Source organism: Glycine max, chromosome 1, assembly GCF_000004515.6.
Source record: "Glycine max cultivar Williams 82 chromosome 1, Glycine_max_v4.0, whole genome shotgun sequence".
NCBI lineage: Eukaryota > Viridiplantae > Streptophyta > Magnoliopsida > Fabales > Fabaceae > Glycine > Glycine max.
The window spans coordinates 16,999,934-17,021,836 of NC_016088.4; the positions used below are offsets into that span (position 1 = coordinate 16,999,934).

At 36.5% G+C, this 21,903-nt stretch overlaps 1 protein-coding gene across 1 annotated transcript in view; it reads left to right on the top strand.

The window, feature by feature from the left end:
• The window catches only part of LOC100796646 (elongation factor G-2, mitochondrial), a 72,835-nt gene extending 51,439 nt beyond the window's left edge, over positions 1–21,396 (top strand). The window contains exons 5-20 of the mRNA XM_003516757.5: positions 3,893–3,964; positions 7,708–7,803; positions 8,580–8,668; positions 8,804–8,870; positions 9,597–9,635; positions 9,934–9,994; positions 11,239–11,348; positions 11,443–11,517; positions 11,597–11,665; positions 11,766–11,887; positions 19,469–19,594; positions 19,760–19,880; positions 20,018–20,118; positions 20,200–20,260; positions 20,866–20,919; positions 21,009–21,396. Of these exons, the coding sequence (XP_003516805.1) occupies positions 3,893–3,964; positions 7,708–7,803; positions 8,580–8,668; positions 8,804–8,870; positions 9,597–9,635; positions 9,934–9,994; positions 11,239–11,348; positions 11,443–11,517; positions 11,597–11,665; positions 11,766–11,887; positions 19,469–19,594; positions 19,760–19,880; positions 20,018–20,118; positions 20,200–20,260; positions 20,866–20,919; positions 21,009–21,113 (1,368 nt within the window). The 3' untranslated portion in view covers positions 21,114–21,396. The remainder of the gene's footprint in view (positions 1–3,892; positions 3,965–7,707; positions 7,804–8,579; positions 8,669–8,803; positions 8,871–9,596; positions 9,636–9,933; positions 9,995–11,238; positions 11,349–11,442; positions 11,518–11,596; positions 11,666–11,765; positions 11,888–19,468; positions 19,595–19,759; positions 19,881–20,017; positions 20,119–20,199; positions 20,261–20,865; positions 20,920–21,008) is intronic.
• Positions 21,397–21,903: the final 507 nt, after the last annotated feature.

Genomic DNA, 21,903 nt, shown 5'->3' on the forward strand with positions numbered 1-21,903 from the left:
CTTTCTTTCAACAACACCATTTTGATGGTGAGTCTGAGGGCAAATCAACCTATGTTGAATACCACAATTAGCTAGAAAGGATGTGAAAGACCTAAACTCACCTCCTCAATCAGTTTGAAGACTATTTTAGAATTAAACTGTAATTCTGCAATAGTCTTAAACTTTTGAAAAACAGTGAGAGATTCAGCTTTGCTTTTAAGAAGATAAATCCAAGTAAACCTAGAAAAGGCATCAACAAATGTTATATGATAGAGAAGTCCATTAGTGGAAGTGACATGGGAAGGACCCCATAGATCACTATAAACCAATTCAAGAGAAGTGTAGACAGATTCAGAAGAGGAGGGAAGCTGAACAAAAATCAATCACATTCTTATGTGAAGTAGGTATCTTACAATGTTGCAATACTAATTGCAGTACGTGATGATTGGATTGTCCAAGTCTTTCATGCCACAGAAATGTGATTCTATTACATGGATTTACATTGGACTTGGTAGAACTAATACATGAAGTAGCAGAAGATTTATCAGAACTAGAAATACAAGCAAATCCAGAAGAAGCAGAAACAGGACTCTGAAATTGAATGTTGGAGAAGCTGCAAAGACCATCAGGACCAACCTTACCTTGAAGCAGAACTTCATTGGTAACCTGAGATTTGGCATCACAATAATTAGAATGAAATTCAAAGAAAACACCATTATCTGTAGCAAATTGACTAACACTAGTAAGATTTTTAGTAATGTTAGGAACATGCAAAAGATGCTTAAGAGATAAAGAAATGTTGGTGTTGAAAGGAGAAATAAAAGAGGAGGAACCGGTAGAGGTAATAGGCAAACCTTGACCATTTCCAGTGAAGAGCTGGTCAGATGCTTCAAATGGTTCAATCTTTTGAATGTTTTGTGACTCTCCAGTCACATGAAATGATGCATCTGAGTTAGGGATCTTTTAAACTAGGCTGATTTGAAACATTAGTCAACATAGCACTGGGATTTGATTGAGTGATAGAACTAGCAGATTTATAGTTGCTGTTGATCCATACATTAGATGCATGATTATCACTATGTTGTTGTCTAGAGATAGAATTGTTCTAAGACATAAGACCATAATTCTGAGAAGTAGAATCATGAAGAACAAGGGAGGAATTGATAGTTAGCATCAAACTGAAAGTGACATACAGATGCAGTGTGTCCATACTTAAAACAGACCTGACACTGATAGTTGGCAAAGCTTTCACGTCCTCGACCACTATTGCTAGCACCACTGTTGGCGCCGCCTTGCCGACCACCATTACAGTTGAAACCACTACCGAAACAACCACCGAGACTAGATCTGCCACGAAAACTGAAAAATCTTTCCGGTTCTTGCTTGTTTGGCACCGGTTGAGTGTGCGTATTGTTCACTGAAGGAGAATCCACGAGAGATTGCTTGAACTTATTCAAGTGCGATTCATGATCAAGTAGAAGCGCTTCAACCTATGCGATAGGCAGCGGTTCAAATTTACTCTCGATTATTGCAATGATCGAATGATAATCTGATGATAAACCTTCAAGAATAGAATTGATATGTTCCTAAAGCATGATTGGGCTTCCAACAGAAGCAAGAGAGTCAACGATAGCCTTGATCTGTGACAAATGCTCGTGCATTGATTTTTCAGCAAGCCTCGTGGATTGAAGCTGAGTCCTAAGCTGACACGCAGTAGGACGTGTTTACTTATGAAAATATTCATGGATTTGTTCCCGGACCTCATATGAATGAGCAGATCCGAGAACTTGAGAAAGAATTGACGTGGAGAGCGTCGATTGCAACCACGTAAGAAGTACTTGATCCTGTTGCTCTAATGATTTCATACTCATGATTCTCAATGCCAGCTTCATGATCTTCTTCAGAGAGAAATCTTGACCGACTTTGCGGATTGATGACGAATCGTTGAAGACAATGAGACTTAATAACTGGCTCAACTTGTTGACGCCAGAGAAGGTGACAGAACTCACAGTACTAAAAACAGAACTCACAGTACTGGCTCATCCCTTGATTCTATCTTTTTTCTCCTAGTGTAGACTTTCCATACAGTACCCTTATGTCCCTCCTTACTATTTGAAAATTCACCCTTGTGCACTAGTTCCCTATCAGAAGGAAGGTAGAATTATTGAGTTTGTGTGAAATTGAATTGGGAAAGGAAGAAGCGACAAATTTTGATGTGCCGCCATGGGAGGGCTCACCAAGCTCTTGATACCATATTAGAATTCTAACAGTACAGTATCATAAGAAAGATATTTTGAGAGAAAAAGATAATCAATTAGAGAGAATGAAAAATGATATTAAGCCACTTAACAGTGTAGTACAGTCTAGTATTATATAGACCAGAAAAGTCAGTTATAACAACTAACTAACTCCCTTGAACTGAGAGTGCAATTGAATGCTGCAACACTCTGACATTACTCTAATAGCCCATAGTCTAGAATCCAAGGTTTAAGAGAACTCTAGGAAAAAATAACAGGTTATTGATTTGAGCTACAAAAGTGACAGGTGTAGTGGACTACATGGCTGCTTGGTGTTAGAGATATTCATTATTCCCAGAGGCTCATGGGAAACCTTGTCAATTTAGTTTAATGGGGTCACCCGAACAACAGTCACAGTTTTAGCTTGTTGGTTGGCCTTGGTTCGGCGTTGGTCCTTCGTGTGACCAAATCTCTTGCCATAACTCATAAATGCGATGTGGACAGGAATTGTTTCCACCACAACCTCCTCCCTGTCCACCATGGTTACTGGACAAAGAAATCATTGTAGACGTGTCAACAGGTTCAAAGGGTGGAACAAACATTTGCTGGTTGGAGATATGTGATAGTTGTTTTGAGACATGACCATTTGATTAAAATAAAATGCTGTAGAGAAAATTCAATTATGGACCTAGTCAAGTTTTAGGGGCAGATTATCAAGGACAAAGACTGACCATGAAGACATGTTTGACATTGATTATTTGTTTGCATCATTAACAAAGTGCATAAGGGAATTAGTTTTAGCAATCAAGTTCTTAAGCTTATTATTAGAGTTCAATTGCGAGGTATGGGACTTGAGTTCTCCCAAGGTTCTTATCATTTGCATAGACAAGCCTGCATGTCCATGTATTAGGTTAAGGTTTTAGTGTTAAGCTGCCTTACTGTAGGCACCCTTAATTTGTAGACTTATGCACCTTAATTGTGATAGGTGTTAGGGGGTGGATATAATCCCACATTGACTAGGGATAAGGCTCAAGTGATGCATATATAGCTTGGGCAATCCTCACCTTACAAGCTAATTTTTTGGAGTTGAGTTACGCTCTAAGCTCAAATTCTAATATTGTATCAGAGCTTATCTTATATCCATTTCTGTTGGGCCACCTACATGGGCACGCCCTAGACTAGTAGCCTTAGGGTGAGGGCGTGTATTAAGCTGCCTTAATTTGTGACACCCTTGGCCCACCTTAATTTGCGGCCTCATGCACCTTCATTGTGATAGGTGTGAGGGAGTGATGAATATAGTCCAACGTTGACTAGAGATAAGGCTTAAGCAGTGCTTACAAAGCTTGGCCATGCCTCACTTTCATCTTATAAAGTATTGTTATTTCATTTAATTTATTATTTAATTTTGACATTAATTATAAATACATCAATCTGTAATAGTTCAAGAATTTATTAATATTATTGTTTCACACATTAAAATTTTTTAGACTTATCATTTAATTATATATATATATATATATATATATATATATATATATATATATATATATATATATCTTACAGAAAAATATAGGGTGGTACAAATAGCACCTGTTAGCCTCCATCCCTGACATCCCTCCCTCAACATTTTATTTTTGAATAGAGTTTTATTATTGTTAATTTTATTTTGTGTGTAGGAAGCAGTTCGTAGGGCTACCATAGCACAGAAATTTATACCAGTATTCATGGGTAGTGCTTTCAAAAATAAGGTAGTCATATTTAAATTACTTTCAATTCGTATATCTTTTTTGCGTGTACAATGACGAATAGAATTACTCAGTTTTCTATAATTGCTGCATAGCACTACCTTCTTTATTCCTCCACTTTATTTGGTTGATGCAGTGCTGTTTTTTCATTTGTTGGCTTAATGTTGTTGTTAAAGTATTGTGTAAGTATTTTGTATGCAGCTGTATGTAGACAATTGTATTGTGGAGACAGCTGTATTGTGTAAGTGTAAATAGCTGTCTCCCTCTCTTTGTACCCTATATATATATATATATTTAATAGTGTGTGAGTATACACACAAATTTCAAATCTCAAGTTGGGATCAGAGCGGGTAACCGTTCTGATTGTCTCCGACATCGCCGCCGCCTTTTCTTCCAACGAACCCAGGGTTAGGTGCGCCTTGAAGAGCGCGACTCACCCCTGGAAGTTGCGTGGCCAGAATCTTAGCCACGCGCCACCACCATTCCACGCCAGATCTGATCACTGGAAGCTCAGCCGCCGCCCTCTGGTCACTGGAAGCTCACCGGACCAGTCTCAACTCTCAACAGCTTCGTCGTCTCCTTCTGGGCACGATTCGGTCCTTGTTTTCAGTATTGACGTGCTTGACCGTTCCAGCCCTTGCATCCCCTTCTTCTCCATTAGGGCTTCTTCTTCTTGATCGGAAATGGCATCTGCCAGTCCTACGTTCTCCTTCTCTGGAACTCCCACCATCACTACTGCAAAACTCAATTGGAAGAACTACTTGTCTTGGTCTACCTCAGTGGAGTTGTGGTTTCTTGGCCAAGGCTATCAGACCACTTGGAAAAAGGAGCTAGTGCTGTTCCAAATGACAAGAGACCTGAGTGGAAAAAACTTGACTTTCAACTATGTGCTGTGCCGTGGCAATCTGTTGAGCCGGATGTTTTGGAAATCCTTAGATCATTCAAAACATGTTCTTTTTGGAAGAAGGCCCAAGAGATATTTGCAAATGATATTCAAAGTCTTTTTGATGCAACCCAAAAGGTTGCTGCACTCAAATAGACCAACCATGATATGCTTGCACATATAGGTAAAGCTCGAGCGGCAGTGGAAGAGTTAAAAAGGTTTCTTGTGACTGATTCTTTGGAGGAAGTAAATAGGAAGCTGAATAAGTTTTGCATGGTTCTTATTTTGAGAAGTTTACATTCAGATTTTGATCATGTGCATGATCAAATTCTGTCAATGGACTCTTTAGTTACTAGACTTCTTCGTGTGTCCCATGTGTTGAAAGATGAAAACTTAGCTGAAGTCGTGGAAACATCGGCCATGGTAGCACCTCGTGGAAGAGGAGCAAGTCATAACAAGTAACAACAGAGGAGGTCGTGGTGAAAGGAGTGGACATCCTCAATGCACCTATTGCAAGAGGATGGGTCATACTCAAGAAAATTGTTACTCCTTACATGGCTTTCCGACAAGGTACCACATGCATCTAAATCTGAAAAATTAGAGTCTAAGTTTTCTGATGAGGAGTACCAAGAATATTTGAAGCTTAAATCTGAAAAATCCAGCAACCAAGCTCAATCCTCTTCGTTACCATGTGTTTCAGCAGTATGTATTTCTTAATCTATGAAAAGTTCTAGTCCTTGGATACTTGACTCAGGTGCCTCTGGTAACAAATCATCTTTTTCATCTATTTCTTTTCCAAAAACTCATCACTTTGTTACTGTAGCCAATAGGTCCAAAGTTGCATCTCAAGGAATTGGTCAAGTTTCTTTGTCTCCTTCATTAAAGTTGAACTCTGTATTATTTATTCCTCATTGTCCCTACAACTTAATCGCATTAAGTCAGTTGACTCGTTCGTTAAATTGCTCAGTAACCTTTGATGCTAATTCTTTTGTTATTCAGGAACATGGTACGGGTCGTCTGATTGGAGAAGGACGTGAATCACGAGGACTTTATTACTTAGAATCCAGCTTCCTGTGTCCTGTTTTGCAACTTCAAAGCCCAAGCTTTTGCATGATCGTTTGGGTCACCCAAGTTTAATAAAATTGAAAATGATGACTCCTAGTCTTAAGAACCTTCAAGTCTTAGAATGTGAATCTTGTCAATTAGGGAAACATGTTAGGTCATCATTTTCTCAAACTAAAAAAAGATGTAACTCGGCTTTCTCTAGCATTCATTCTGACATTTGGGGACCAAGTCGTGACACATCTTTTGGTTTTAGATACTTTGTAACCTTCATTGATGAATTCTCCAGATGTACTTGGGTTTATTTAATGAAAGACAGATCTGAACTTTTGCTTATATTTATGTCTTTCTTTAATGAGATTAAGAACCAATTTGAAAAAACTATTAAGATTTTCAAAAAAAGAGGGCGAGCCCTGGTGCAGCGGTAAAGTTGTGCCTTGGTGACTTGTTGGTCATGGGTTCGAATCCGGAAACAGCCTCTTTGCATATGCAAGGGTAAGGCTGCGTACAATATCCCTCCCCCATACCTTCGCATAGCGAAGAGCCTCTGGGCAATGGGGTACGAAGTTTTTTATTAAGATTTTCAAAAGTGATAATGCTAAAGATCATAAATGTCATGCCACACTGGGCTTTTTGGCACGTTCACATTTTGGACCAAGGCCTAACTTCTTTTTTTTTATCAGCAAAAATATAGTAGTATTATATATAATATGAAGATCAGTGCAAGTGGTACTGTTATATACAACCTAGCACCATGCTTTGCAAAGCTATGGTGGCCTAATACTAGCAATACATCAAGAATTAGGTAACCATAGGTTTGACCGCAAGCTAGGCACCCAAACACAGAAAGGCTATATGCTAATCCCCCCCTAAACACAAAAACCTTCCCTAATATTACTGGACCAGGAGTGGAATCGGGTATGGAATCCTTTTTCCAAGTTCTTAAACCATGTCCAGCAAAGGAGTAAAGCGCCCCCCATCAATTTGTAGGCATTAAAGCTGTCATTTGAGAAGATGATTCTGTTTCTGTGGTGCCAAATACACCATGTCAAGGATATCCACCAAGTCTGCCAGCGCTGTATGTTAATGTCCTCCACAATACAGTATGAGTGTTGGAGGAAATGTGCCCTCGGAGTGTCTGGGGAAACACCCACACTGTTTAGCCAAGACATGGATTCCCACCATAATGGCAAAATTTTAGCGCAGTTAAAAAATAAGTGAGATGCAGGTGACGTTGCTGATATCCACATTTCTCCTTCTCAGATTGCACTTTGTTGGTAATCTGTCCCGGATTAATCTCCAAACAAAGATTGAGGCCTCAGTAGGGATTCTCAGCTTCCATATTATATTAAATACTCCATCCTGATTCTCATTAGGCAACCCCTTATCTAGCAAACTATATGCATTCCGCACTGTATATGTTCCACTTATCTCTAGGCCTAACTTAAATTCTAGTTACTTTACACAATAAACATATGAACAATCTGATTATGATATAATTTGTCTATAGTGATACTATTTTTAAAATTAGCCATTGTATAAGCTTTTTCATTCCCTTGCAGTGGTTATGTAGTGAAATTTTCTTAAATTGATATTTTGTATTGATTGTGTAAATGATTAATCTTTTCATCATCTGTGCATCTAGGAAAGCAACCTTGCTCTTAAGTCCCAATTCTCGACCCCTCAAATATCTGAATATGATCCCAGCTTAAACTTTCAAGATTTCATCAGACTCATCTTGTTCAGTTGTTTGCATCATTGCCTTCTATCTCATATTTTTAATCTTTTGTTACTGGTACAGGGGGTACAGCCGCTTCTGGATGGTGTAATTAGTTATCTGCCATGTCCAATAGAAGTTAGTAATTATGCCCTTGACCAAGCTAAGAATGAGGACAAGGTACGTGATTCTTTGAAAGTTTATCTGTCTTGCTTTAATAGTATATCGCTATTGTGATTGTCATAAATTGCATTTGAAGTTTTGAATTTGAAGGTCATATTTTTTAATCATGAGTTATAAGATATCCTATTTAAATGATAAAAATTGCTTTGAATGTGAGTTCTACATAATGAAGCATAAATCATTCAAAAAGTGAAAAATATCAATATTAAACACAATAATACATGCATTGTACTATTGTAAGTCACTAGCCAGGGAAGAAAATGAAACACCAATATCCGAATTGACATAACCAAGATTTAAATCACAGTAATAGTCAAATTGCTTTAAAATTTGAAAATATAAATAAATGTTTTTTAAGAGAAGACTAAATTAGAAATGTTTAGGATCCTCTCTTGCTAAAAAAAATTCTTTCTCAATATAAAAAATAAGGTTTATGATTTCAGGATAGAGTTGGGTATTCAAAGGTATGGTAACAACTAACAAGGTGGGTTGGTTGCATACATATGAGCTTCGGATGAGTTTAGAAAGAGTAGAAGCAACTTTTGCATTCAGGTTGTGCCAAATCTCAGCTGGGTTTGATGCAACCTGCCTGCATTCTTTCCAAAATCTCTGCTGGAATGAAATAATATTTGTGGATATTATGAGGTTGATTCTTGCAAACTCATGATCCAGAGAGATACAATCATATTGATTTGTGATATGCTTGTATGTTTCAGTTACCCTTGTTTGTCTTGCTATATTTTGGGTTATTGTAACATTCTATTCTTATCTAGGTTGAGTTGCGTGGAAGTCCTGATGGGCCACTTGTGGCATTGGCTTTCAAGTTGGAGGAAGGGCGGTTTGGTCAGTTAACATATCTAAGGTAATCCTCACCTTAGGAGGCTGTTAATCCCATTTGAAACCATTTTTCATCTTTTTTATATGTTGATCTTCTATTTTGAATATGTTAACCTACATTACACAAACACATAAGCTAATGGCTGTTTTTTGGCTGAAGAATTTACGAGGGTGTGATTCGGAAGGGTGATTTTATTATTAATGTAAACACTGGCAAGAAGATCAAGGTAAGTTTCTGTAGCTCTTAACTGTTCTAGCTTGAATGTATTAGTCTTTTTCATATGAATGTTTGGCCTTGTGGACCTCATTCTGTGTCTATGTTCTATAGTCCTATTTTGTTTTTACTCTTCGTTTGTTCATTTTCAATCCAAGCTAGGTATAACTCCATTCAATATTTTATTCATGATATTTTCTTGAAGAGCATTCTACGGTAATGTTAGTCCAAATATGCATTTTTTGTTGTTTCAACAACATCAGTATAGCCTCTTTTTCATGGAAAATCCTGTTAGTTCATAGATTTAAATCTTCAAGACTAAGTGCATGGATTCAAACTTTTACTAGATACTGCCATACTAGCATTTTGAACTAATTTTTGAAGAAACTCATCCTGCTCAAAAAAGGTATCTTATTTAATTTAACCACATATCTCACAATGAAGCTTGCTGCATGTTCTTGCTGGAGGGCATTTTGTACATCACTTATTATACGTCTTGAAATTTTATGTATATCAAAACACAGGGAAACAATAGGTGTTATGAAAAACTAAACAGTGCAACAAAGATTGGTACTAGTTTAAGTTTTTTATTAGCTAAGTATGAGGCAGGATACATAATAAATGCAGTACAGTATTTCACTAGTAAGATCAGGTGCCATGCCATGTCTATTATTGTATTGCATTCCAAGATTATACTATTATAGTGAATTTGTGGCTGAATCCTTTCTTGTGTATGCAGGTTCCTCGTTTGGTTCGGATGCATTCTGATGAGATGGAGGTTTGTTTTTTGAGTTTCAGTATTCCTATGAAGTTGAATGCCCCTGGAAACAGTTTTTTTTTTGTTTTTAATTATTTTTTAAAGGTAGTAAGAGGTATAATAAGATGCTTTTTTATTTTTAGAAGGGAGTTAGAGGTAAAATGAGGTACTTAGGTAGGTCATATACTATTATTTTTATTGAACATAAACTGCTATGGCTTTGTTTCTTGACTAAATACATTCTGAAGAATTTGAATATATTCAGTTATTGTCTGCCATTTTCTTACAATTTCTAATTGGGTTCTCTCACAATCTGTAGGACATTCAAGAGGCTCATGCTGGGCAAATAGTTGCTGTATTTGGTGTCGAATGTGCATCAGGTTATTCTTTTGTCTTTTCTTGAACCTATGCATTTTTTGAATTTGATATTGCTCCTGTATTGTAATTTATTTTGGGTGGGTAGGTGTTTGCCAAGAATCTTTTGCTGGTGATTTATATATCATTAAAAGAGGGATTATATTTTTTATTGGAGAATTTCACTTGTGAGGCTGAAAAAGAAAACAGAAGAAAATACAACAGATGTATTGTAAAAGAAGAAAAGGAGCAAAGTGGCTAAAAAATGCTGAAAAACTGTGAAACCTTTCTGGCTTGCATGCTGAAATTAATGAACTTTCACATCCTCATTCCCTTTAACAACCATGAAAAGATATCCAGTGGATGCCCATAAATAACCCAATCTCATGACATGTAAAGACTAGGAGATGTACTTAAAATGTAGGCATTCCTCTCCAACAATGTGCAGTAGAACCCTGTAAACCACACACTGCAAAAGCTAATTCTGCTTCTTATTCTTGTTGTAGGCATATAGCCTTTGCAATGTTTTTCCACCAAGAACACCAAACAAATAGCTGTAGTTTCTGGCTGTAGATGGCTGGAAAATTCCATATTGCTCTACAACTTGGAAATGTTTACTATTATTAATTATTAATAATTAAATTGTTAAATATTTAATTTGATAATATTTTTCAATTTGAGCTTGGTGTTCGATCACTTAGGGTGCCTCCCCCTGTCAGAATGCAGAATGATAAACACATTGAATTATGTCAAAGAATAATTTTCTGATTATATTGATAGAAGAGCATGTGCTCTTAAATAGAATACAAGGTGATCTAAAAAAGGAAACTCCTAAACTAATGCTGATCATTGTACCCACTGTCGATTCCTATAATTAAGGGTCAATGATTCCTGGTCATAAATACAAAATATGCAGCTAATCAAATCTCCTAATTATGGGATTTAAATCCTATCTATAAAAGGAAATAAAATATACAGTGGGATTCTGACAAATTACATGTTTACGAATTCTAAATAATGGATGTTCCTTCACTATAGGTTGTTTCATTTATTCTTTTGTTTTCTTTTCCTTTTTGGAAGGATCTATTGTCTACATCAGGTAATGCCAGTTAGTGTTATGATTTTAACTAAATCTTCTAGTGCTTTCTGGGTTATATAGGCTGAAGATGTGTTGTTGGGGCAGTCTCTTTTCATTCATTATTTATTTCTGCTCATATTTTTGTTTCATTTTGATTATACATATTTGTTTAACATTTGTCTTGGTCATCAGGAGATACTTTTACTGACGGTTCAGTTAAATACACAATGACTTCTATGAATGTTCCTGAGCCAGTGATGTCATTAGCCGTACAGCCGGTTTCTAAAGATTCTGGAGGGCAAGTGAGTAATTTATTTTATGTAACATGTCAACCCCTGCCCTAGATTTGAAAAACGTTGTATCACCTAATTGGATTTCTCTGTGAATTGCTTACAGTTTTCAAAAGCTTTGAATCGCTTCCAAAAAGAAGATCCTACATTTCGTGTTGGCTTGGACCCGGAGAGTGGGCAGGTTATCTTTAATTTTTTTATCATTCTCTTTTAAGTAAAACATTATTGTTTGTATCTTGATTAGTAATTTCTGTGGTTAGACAATCATTTCTGGAATGGGGGAACTGCATTTAGATATCTATGTTGAACGCATTAGGAGAGAGTATAAGGTACCATTTTCATCCTCCACATGTTTATTTTCTTTCTTGTTGGAAGCTGGCCAATGTTTGCTTCATTTGGAGTTTCATTCTGTTGTCTTTACCTGTTAAGGTTGATGCTTCAGTTGGAAAACCCCGTGTTAACTTCAGAGAAACTGTTACTCAACGTGCTGATTTTGACTATTTGCATAAGAAGCAAAGTGGAGGACAAGGTCAATATGGACGGGTAATTGGGTAAGTATTGATTAGTCATTCTTATTTTATTTGCTGTAAATATTATCTTTCCTTCAAGATAAATTTATGTATACATGCATGTACGCACCCCAGTTTTTTCAGTTGGGTTGCACAAATTTGAGCCAAAATGCATTGCTACCCATGTTATAGTTTAGAATCATGAAATTTGTCCAGAAACCATTGAGTTGCTAAAACACCATAGTTCTGGCAGGCATTGCCTGTGTATCTGATCAAATTGTACGACTTGAATCACAAGAAGTATAATTTAAAGAGAAATGTTATTTGTACAATAATTCATAAAATAGTTTTTACAACAATACTTTTTTGTGTTTATCTCTCTCCTACACATCATTTCTTACATGTCATAATCATGGTAGTCAAAATCACGAGTTGGAGCGTAAGATCGTACGCTTTTACGATTTTCTTTAACCCGTACGCATCCGTGTCTGGTATAGATCTTATTTTTGCCAGATCGTGCTGGATTGCTGTGGAAGATCGATGCTTGCAGCTGCACGGTGCTTGTTTGCAAATTCCTATTTGGCTTGAATGTGGGTCAGGATTGTGACCTGGTATAAAAACCCGGAAATTTGCAGCCCAAAAAACCCTAGCGGCCCACCTCCTTCCTCCTATTCTGAGTGGTTTTTACTATGCCCCCTTTTCCCTTAAAACCAAACACTCCACCCAAACACAAAAATTACTGCCCACTTTTACCCAAAATTTTACTGTGCTCCATTTTCCCTTCCTAAAACAAAAACTACCGCTCCAATTCCCCCAATTTCTTCCCTTAATTTCCTTTTACTCCTCTCAATTTCTTCTCACAAAAACGAGACTCCCTTCACTTACTCCTCTGTTTCTCTCTTTCCAATTTCAGCACCCACGATCCCTTTCACTTTCTCCCCTGTTTTCTCTTTCATGCATCAGCACCCACAATACTCTTCCTAGTTCTCTCTTCTTTTTTTTTTCAGTTCAGCACTTCCTCTCATCTCTTTCAGCACTCTTCTGTTCCCACTCATCTGTTTGTAGCTAGGAAAGGCATATTGTGATTTTCCAGGGCAATCCTTTTGACTCATCCAAAGTGATGGATGATGCTTTACTCCTAGCATGGTCCTGGCTAAAAGTTAGAGAGAAAGATTTCAATACTCCTTTTAACCATTGGTCTTCCAATCTTGCGAAGTCTTTTGGTTAATCTGGGTTGGGTATCTTTATCTTATGTGGTGGGGTCCTGATTGGGTTTTTTCTTTGTTTTTGGAGGGTGGCACCATAGGTGTCTTGTATTTGTTTATATTTCACCAGTACCTCTGGTACTGCTGTGTTTCTTATTAATAATATATATTTTCTGCCTTCCAAAAAAAAAAGGAAAGGCATATTGTTTTGAAACCAGGATGGGAATGGGAATGGGATTGCTGTTTTGTAACTAGATGGGGTTACTATATGATTACATATATATGATTATATATGCATATTGTACTGTTTTTTTTTTGCACCTGATGTTGAATTGAAGTTTAATTATGTCTTTCAAGTGTCATATTCTGATTCATTTTAGTTTATATATGCACACATATATGATTTTAGGTGCATATATATGAATTTCATAATTTTGTAGGATCTTACTATCTGTGTTATGATTTCCCAATTACGATCCTTACTCCCCTTCCCGATCTTGAGTAAAATCATGATTTTGACTACCTTGGTCATAATTAGGGAGAGAGATAGACCCAAAAAATAATGTTGTATGTGCATCACATCTCTAATTTAAATATATATTGTGTTGACAATATCACAGACCAGCTTACAAGTTATCTGATTATGTGGATCTCTTCTTGACAAACTGTGAACTCTTCTGGAGAACTTAGCTTCTAACATCTTACATGTTTGAACTGTGAACTCTTCTTGACAAACTATGGGAGTATTATTCTTTTTTTTAGAATAGAGGACTTTGAAACGTTACTTATTTTTTGTTCTTTTTTCATGTGCTCATTAAGATCAGAAAAAAGTTATTCTTTTTTCATGTTCTTTTTTTAGAATAGAGTACTTTGAAACCTTTACTTATTTCCCTTGACAGATATGTCCCTGTGTATAAACATTCCAAGTTTCAAACTGATTAGTGCCCTCTTAGCTTCTTTGTGGTGCTTGTCTAATGGCTGCGCTATTTTTGAGGGATTTGTTGGTTTGGATTTTTGGAAAATGGCAAGCTGTGCTCACTTGATGTTGATTTTCTATTTTTCTTGTGTCTGAATATTTTTTAACACATGCAGATCACTCTCGTATTTCTTGTACTTTCTTTGCCATGTATAAATAGGTTTTCTAAACTGATGTTTATCTGAAGCAGTAAATTAGTAAGGTTTTAGGGCTACTAAAAATATTGCATGCTTTCAATTTGTTTCGGCCATAGTTACTGGGTTCACAATATTCTTTAGTTCACGGTATGGATGCAACCTTACAAAGTATTGGTACATAAGGGGTATACTAGAACTTAAAAAATATGTTAATAATAGAATTTTTCGATCACAACTTAATCAATGGATTTTTTTTATCAGTCGGAATTGAAGACATGTATTGGGGGGTTTACAACAACTCACACACTGGTCAACCAATTGAGCTAGACCCCCTGAGTTGTTAATCAATGGATTGTTTCATTTTACAATTATCTAAAAAAATAAGTTAAATTATTTGTATGAGTAACTTTATCATTTTTTAAATTAAAATCTTAATTATATATGTAAATGAAAGAAAAGTGCTGCACAGCTGTACAACACCATTACACAACTATAACTCTGCAGTTAAAAATAAAAATCATTTCAGCTTCCATTTCCCATCTTTTCTTTTCCTTTGCCTAGCGACTGCCCTGCTATTATAATTCTAACAGAATCATAAGAAAGATATTTTGAGAGAAAAGAGAGAATCAACAGAGAATGAAAAATGATATTAAGCCACTTCACAGTGTAGTACAGTCTGGTATTTATAGACCTGAAAAGTTAGTTATAACAACTAACTAACTCATAACTAACTTCTAAGTAACTCCCATTAACTAAGAGTGCAGTTGAATACTGCAACTCTCTGTACATTGCTCTAGTACCCCCCCTCAAACTCAAGGTGGTTGAGACTTTGAAGAAGCCTCAACATTAGTTTGGTCCTCAGAAAAGCAGATCTGGTGGGAGACAGTGGCTTGGTAAGTGCATCTGCCCGTTGATCAAGAGCCTGGACATGCTGAACTATAAGCTGCTTGGTCAAAACCTTCGCACGAACAAAGAAAAGATCAAGCTCCATATGCTTTGTTTTTGCATGGAAGACTAGATTGTGAGCAATGGCAACTGCACTTTGATTGTCACAGGATACAATAGGAGTGCTGAATGGAACTTTTAGTTCAGTTAAGAGTGTCTGAGTCCATGAGATTTTTGCAGTGATCTGAGCTAAGCTACGATATTCTGCCTCAGTGCTGGATCTGGCAACAACTTGCTGCTTACAGGACCACCAAGATATGAGATGAGGGCCAAGATAAACTGCAGCCACAGAAGTTAATCTTCTGTCATCAACATGAGATTCCCAGTCAGCATCACAGAGAACTCTAATAAAATAGGATTGACCCAAGATAGCCGGTCTGAGATGAAGACCATGTAAAACAGTTCCCTTTAAGTACCTTAGGATTCTTTTTACAGCAACCCAGTGAGATTCTAAGAGATTGGCCATGAATTGGCAAACCTTGTTGACTGAATAGCTTAATTCAGGTCTAGTGATAATTAAGTATTGGAAAGCACCTATCACAGATCTGTATAGAGTGGGGTCAGAAAACAGATCCGAGCCAATTTTGGTGAGTTTGCAGCTGGAAGCCATAGGAGATGAGATAGATTGTGCCTCTGTCATGCAAGTTTTCTGCAGCAAATCTCCAATATATTTACTCTGAGTGAGTAATATAGACTTGTCAGGAACTGTTTTAACTTCAATTCCAAGAAAATAATCCAAAGAGCCAAGCTGTTTGAAAGAGAATTTGGAATTTAGTTGAGAAGTGAGATGCTGAATTAGAGCATCTCACTTCTCAGGCATTATTAGTTGTCATCAGGAGATGCCGAAGTGAGATGCTGAATTTAGTTGAGAAGTGAGATGCTGAAAATAATCCAAAGAGCCAAGCTGTTTGATAGACTTGTCAGGCCCTTGTTCATAAAGCACTTGATCATCCTAAATGGCAACAAGCCATGATTGTTGAAATGGAGGCTCTTGAACACAGTGGTACATGGCAATTGGTTCCTCTTCCTCTTGGGAAGAAGACAGTTGGTTGTAGATGGGTATATGTTATTAAAGTTGGTCCTAATGGTGAAGTTGATCATCTTAAGGCTCGATTAGTAGCCAAAGGATATACCTAGATATATGGTGTTGACTATGGTGATACTTTCTCTCCTATGACCAAAATCACTACTATTCAGCTCTTTTGTGCCATGGCTGCCATTAGTCATTGGCCCTTACATCAGCTAGATATTAAAAAGGCCTTTCTTCATGGTGAACTAGATGAGGAGATTTACATGGAGCATCCTCTTGAGTTTGTTGCTCAGGGGGGATCTGGTCTAGTTTGTAAGCTTCGTTGGTCCCTCTACAAGCTCAAACAATCTCCACGAACATGGTTTGGAAAATTCAGTTATGTTCACAGTTTTGCGCTGAAACAAAATGAAGCATGTCATTCAATTTTTTATTGCCATACATCTCCTGGAAAATGTGTCTATCTTGTTTATGTGGATGATATAGTCATCACAGGAAATGATAATGCTAAGATTTCCTAACTGAATGAATACTTGTCTAGTCATTTTCAGATTAAAGACCTTGGGAGTCTTAAATACTTTCTGGGTATTGAGGTAGCTCAATCAAATGAAGGTATTGTGGTTTTTCAAAGGATGTATGCTCTTGATATTTTAGAAGAAACAGGCATGACAAATTTGTTAGGAAGTCCCATATCGCCTGCCTCAGTTCTTAGGGTGCAGCTTATATATCTGTTGGACAACTTCACTTAGTGCCAATTGGTTTTAAGTTGAAATCTAATAAAATTGAAGACCCATTGATAGTCCTATGGACCCGAATCAAAAGTTAATGGCAGACCAAGGTGAACCACACTCAGATCTAGGAAGATACAGAAAACTAGTTGGAAAACTCATTTATCTCGCAATTACAAGACCAGGCATCTCCTTTTCAGTTACTGTGGTTAGTCAATTCATGTTGGCTCCTCATCTTGATCATTGGAAGGCTGTGACTTGCATTCTCAAGTACATTAAAAAAGGCTCCAGGACAAGGATTGTTATAGGAGGACAAAGGAAATACCCAAATATTTGGGAATTGTGATGTTGATTGGGTTGGATGCCCTATAAACAGAAGGTCCACTACTGGATATTGTGTATCCATTGGAAGCAATATTATCTCTTGGAAGGGCAAGAAACTAAACACTATTGCACTTGTGAGTTGGTTTGGATCAAACAACTTCTTCAAGAGTTGAAGTTTTGTAAAGTTAAACAAATGAAGTTGTATTGTGACCACCGTTGTCAAATAGTGGCTATCGCAGCACTATCACGCTATAGTGTAGCGGGTTTTGTAGAAAACGCAATCGCAACGGTGTCACGTTGCGAACTCCATGTAAATCACAATCACCGGCGCCTTACGCGTCGTGGAACCACGTTGGGTTGCAGCTGTTAAGTCGTCAATTACCAACGAGGAAGAATCCAGAGAGAAACTGCATCAACGGCGACAGCGACGGCGCGTTTAGGGTTCATCGTGCTGACTGCTGAAAGAGGAAACTGGGTCGGAGCGGATGCAGAATCGGGTCAGTGTAGATTGCAGTTGCTTTGGGCTTGCAAAATGCACACTAGGACCCAACAGTAGTCACTTATTGACTTTGTTAAAAGTTAAAACTCATTTTACTTTTTACTCTATTCTTTTTACCTTTTACTTATGGACTTGGGAACAGTAGCATTTTAACTTCAGTCTACTTCTACTTCACCTAAGTTTTTTCCAGAACATTCTAGAACCTCTCATTTCCTCTGATTCTTAATTTCCACGTAGCCTTCTTCATCCAGCCTCTGTTTTTTTACAGGTAAGGTAACAAAAAAATTTTCTTTCTTTTGTTTAATAGTTCTTTCTCTTCCTCTGTTTTTTCTTTCTTCTTCATCCAGCATTTTAACTTCTTCCTCTGTTTTCTTGATGCTGGGGCAGGGGCAGAGCAGAATGAATGGATGTTTTCTTGATGGTTTTAGCTTTTTTTTATTATATGCTTTATTGAGACTTGTTTAGCTAATTAGCTTTTAGCTTTTTTGATTATTTGCCTCACTAGGACTTGTTTAGCTAATTAGCTTTCAGCTATTTATAGCATTTTTTGATTATATGGGAAAGGGGCAGAGGAGAATGAACTTACATAGAGCATGCTTTTTTTTATACATATTTAATTGTTATATATATTCTATTTCAACCGCTATGCAACTTCCGCTGTTTGGCCGCGACGCTATCCGCTATAATCTATAGCAGATTTTCAGCTTTTCGTGATCCGCTGTTGACAACACTGATTGTGACAACCATGGAGCTCTTCACATTGCTTCCAATCGAGTGTTTCATGAAAGAACCAAACATATAGATTGTCACTTTGTTAGGAAGAAACTGTTGTCCAAGGAGATTAGTACTGAATTTGTTGGCTCAAATTGTCAGCTTGCAGATAATTTGACCAAATCTGTGAAAGGATCTTGGATCCAGTTCATATGTTCCAAGCTTGGAGCATACAATTTGTATGCTCCAGCTTGAGGTGGAATGTTAGATTTATGTATGTAGTTTTTTATATTTTGATGTCTTTTCTCTCTGTTGTAGTTATCTGTCATTTAGAGACAGTGTGTATTTTGACTCTTAATATATAAATACATTTCAGCTTTGTGTGGGTGAGACACACAAGTATTATTATCAAATATATCTTAGTCTCAACTGAGTCATTTGTTTATGGTGTTTTACTCATGAACATATGATCATATATATGTTATTGTTGGGAATGGTTTCGGGATGCACTCTAACTATGATAAACCTCTACAAGTTTATTATAGAAGGAAGAAAGGGTCCAATATAGGATATAAAGGGACAAATACTTATAATTGACTAGGTCTTTTTTGTAACTGATTAAGAGTGTTATATCTGTTATTAGTTTGTTATTTAGCTTTTGATAGGAATCTGTTACAGTTTGTTATTAGGTTTGTTAGGAAGAATGTATTCCTTTGTATAGTCCCTCTGTTGTAGATGGGAGGGGATCTTTTTGGAAAATCATTTTAACTGAGAGTTCCAGTGAGAAAAGGAGAGTGTGCTCCTTTTGGGGGTAAACATGTTTACCTTGGTTCTATTGTGTTCTTAGTTCTTTGTTCAATAAACAGGAAGTTTCAGTATTCTATTCTTTTGTGAGGAAAAGTTTTCTTTGTTAGGATTTCAGTCTTCCAATCTCAGAAAGAGATTCCTAACAGTTATCATGTCATAAATTTTTTTTACTGTTCGATTTGGAAGAAGATAGTTGTGGTTGCACTGCTTCCCTAATCCCCATTTATTTCTTAATGATATATATTGTATTCAATGTGTTTGCAGGTATATTGAACCACTTCCTGCAGGGTCATCAACTAAGTTTGCATTTGAAAACTTGCTTGTGGGTCAAGCTATTCCATCAAATTTTATCCCTGCAATTGAGAAAGGTTTCAAAGAAGCTGCCAACTCGTGAGTAAAAAATTAATCATTGCTTAATATTTTACTTCTAACTTTTGTCCTCTATCAATGTAATGATCTAGATTTTTTATTTTTTTTAGTTTATACAATTTGGTCTTGCTTGTATGATTAAACTTATATTTGGTATGAAAAACTCAATTTCTCTCTTCCATACAGTGGTGCCTTAATTGGACATCCAGTTGAAAATCTTCGAGTTGTCTTGACAGATGGTGCTGCCCATGCTGTTGATTCCAGTGAACTTGCGTTTAAGTTGGCTTCTATCTATGCTTTTAGACAGGTCCTTTTCATTTCTGTTATCCATATTTCATTTTATAAAGACATCGCACATATACCCATCACTCCCAGTCTTCATCTATTGATTCCTTCAGTGATTGACTAATAATTCTTTGATAATTTGTGGTGCTTTTGTAACAGTGTTATGCAGCTTCCAGACCGGTTATATTAGAACCTGTTATGCTTGTTGAGCTGAAAGTACCAACAGAATTTCAGGGAGCTGTTGCTGGTGACATCAACAAGTGAGAGTTCTTTACTTTTTTAACTGGATATTGTGGTAAATTTTCAGAATTCTCTGACATAGTTTTATAACTCATATAAAGGAGAAAAGGTGTGATTGTTGGAAATGATCAGGAAGGAGATGATTCTGTTATTACTGCTCATGTAAGTACCTAACTAATCTCTTAAAAGTATTTTAATTTTTAACGACTTTTGTAGTTAGTTATGGTTGACCTATGGAGAAACAACAGTAGCCTTATCCCACTAGATGAGGTTGGTGGTTATATGGATCACACAATGCTATTAAATGGCTTGGTCAAAAACTACATTTTCGACAGTAAATATGCTATTAGGCAAGCTCGCTTCATGAAAATACGAGTTTGTTCTTGATGTGATGCTGGATGATCCTGTGTGAAAGCTAAATATGTCAATTAGCCTTAATAGTTTCTGCTATTAAGCCTCAACAATCACTAATACATTTTGGGTTTGGATCTGCAACTGCAAACACAATTGATTTATTGCTAGAACTTTAAAGTACAGATGAGAGCATGCTCTAATGTTAAGGTGCAATTATGGGGGTTAATTGGGATTATAACCTGCTTGTAAATTTGTTATTTTGGATGATTAGAAATCTCCTGTGCAATGATTATAGATTGGTTTTATTTGATCTATCATGTTGAAGTATTAATGTAGTGCGTGAACGGTGAACCTATAGCTATAACCTGTCTATTTGTCATTGCTAAATAGGTTGCCGTTATTAATTATTTCAGGTCCCTCTTAACAATATGTTTGGATACTCTACAGCTCTTCGCTCAATGACACAGGTGAGTGTCATGCACTCGAGAATATTTCGTGTTTTGCTGTTAATTTGTATTTGGTTTTTAATTTCCTGGTTGTTCTTTAATAACTGCAGGGCAAAGGTGAATTCACCATGGAATACAAGGAACATTTACCAGTTTCTCATGATGTACAGACGCAACTGATAAACACGTACAAGGGAAATAAGGAAGGTGAATAATCAGCTTTTGTCGAAGTACATGATAAAAAAATTTTATGACAATCACTTACTAAAAGAAAAAAAAGTTGTGACAATAATATAGGATATAGGCTTGAATTGATTCATTTTTTAGAGGGTCAACCAATTTTGGAAAACAAATAAAAGTTACTGTAATTTTGATAATATGGTGTACGAATAATTTATTTATATCTCAGGTAGTTAAATGGTTATGGGTCCTAACTCCTGTGTAAGTTACACATGTTCGTATTTGTCGATGAAGATGACTTCTTAGATTGTTGATTAAGAGCTCTTCGATATGTAATTTTATGTTCATTACGATGCCATTACATTCTACGAATTTTGTACTTAAACAAACTACTACGTATTTGGTTTTTAGTGGTGGCAAGTTGGTTGTTTGGTTGGAGGGGGGAGATTCGGAAACTGGAAAAACCCTTTTTCTCATGTTTTTCTTTAGGGCGGGGTCTGATGTTTTAAATGTTGATTAAATGAAATTTATGAATATTATAAATTATTTTTCTACCATTTATTTATTTATCTCACTCTTTTAAACAATCAGGGGAAATTTCATTTCATTCTTCTGTTCGTTCCCTTAATGCTCATCTTCCTATTTTCGGTTTCCTTGTCTATTTCATCTCATTGTGTTAGCTTGTATATTAGAAATGGAGCAAAATTAGGTAATTGTTAAACATACCTGCCTTAATTACTAAGTATACCACCTTATTTTGTTATTCAATTTACTTAAATAATTTTATCTCTCCCCTCCCTCCCTCACTCCTATCCAGTTATTATA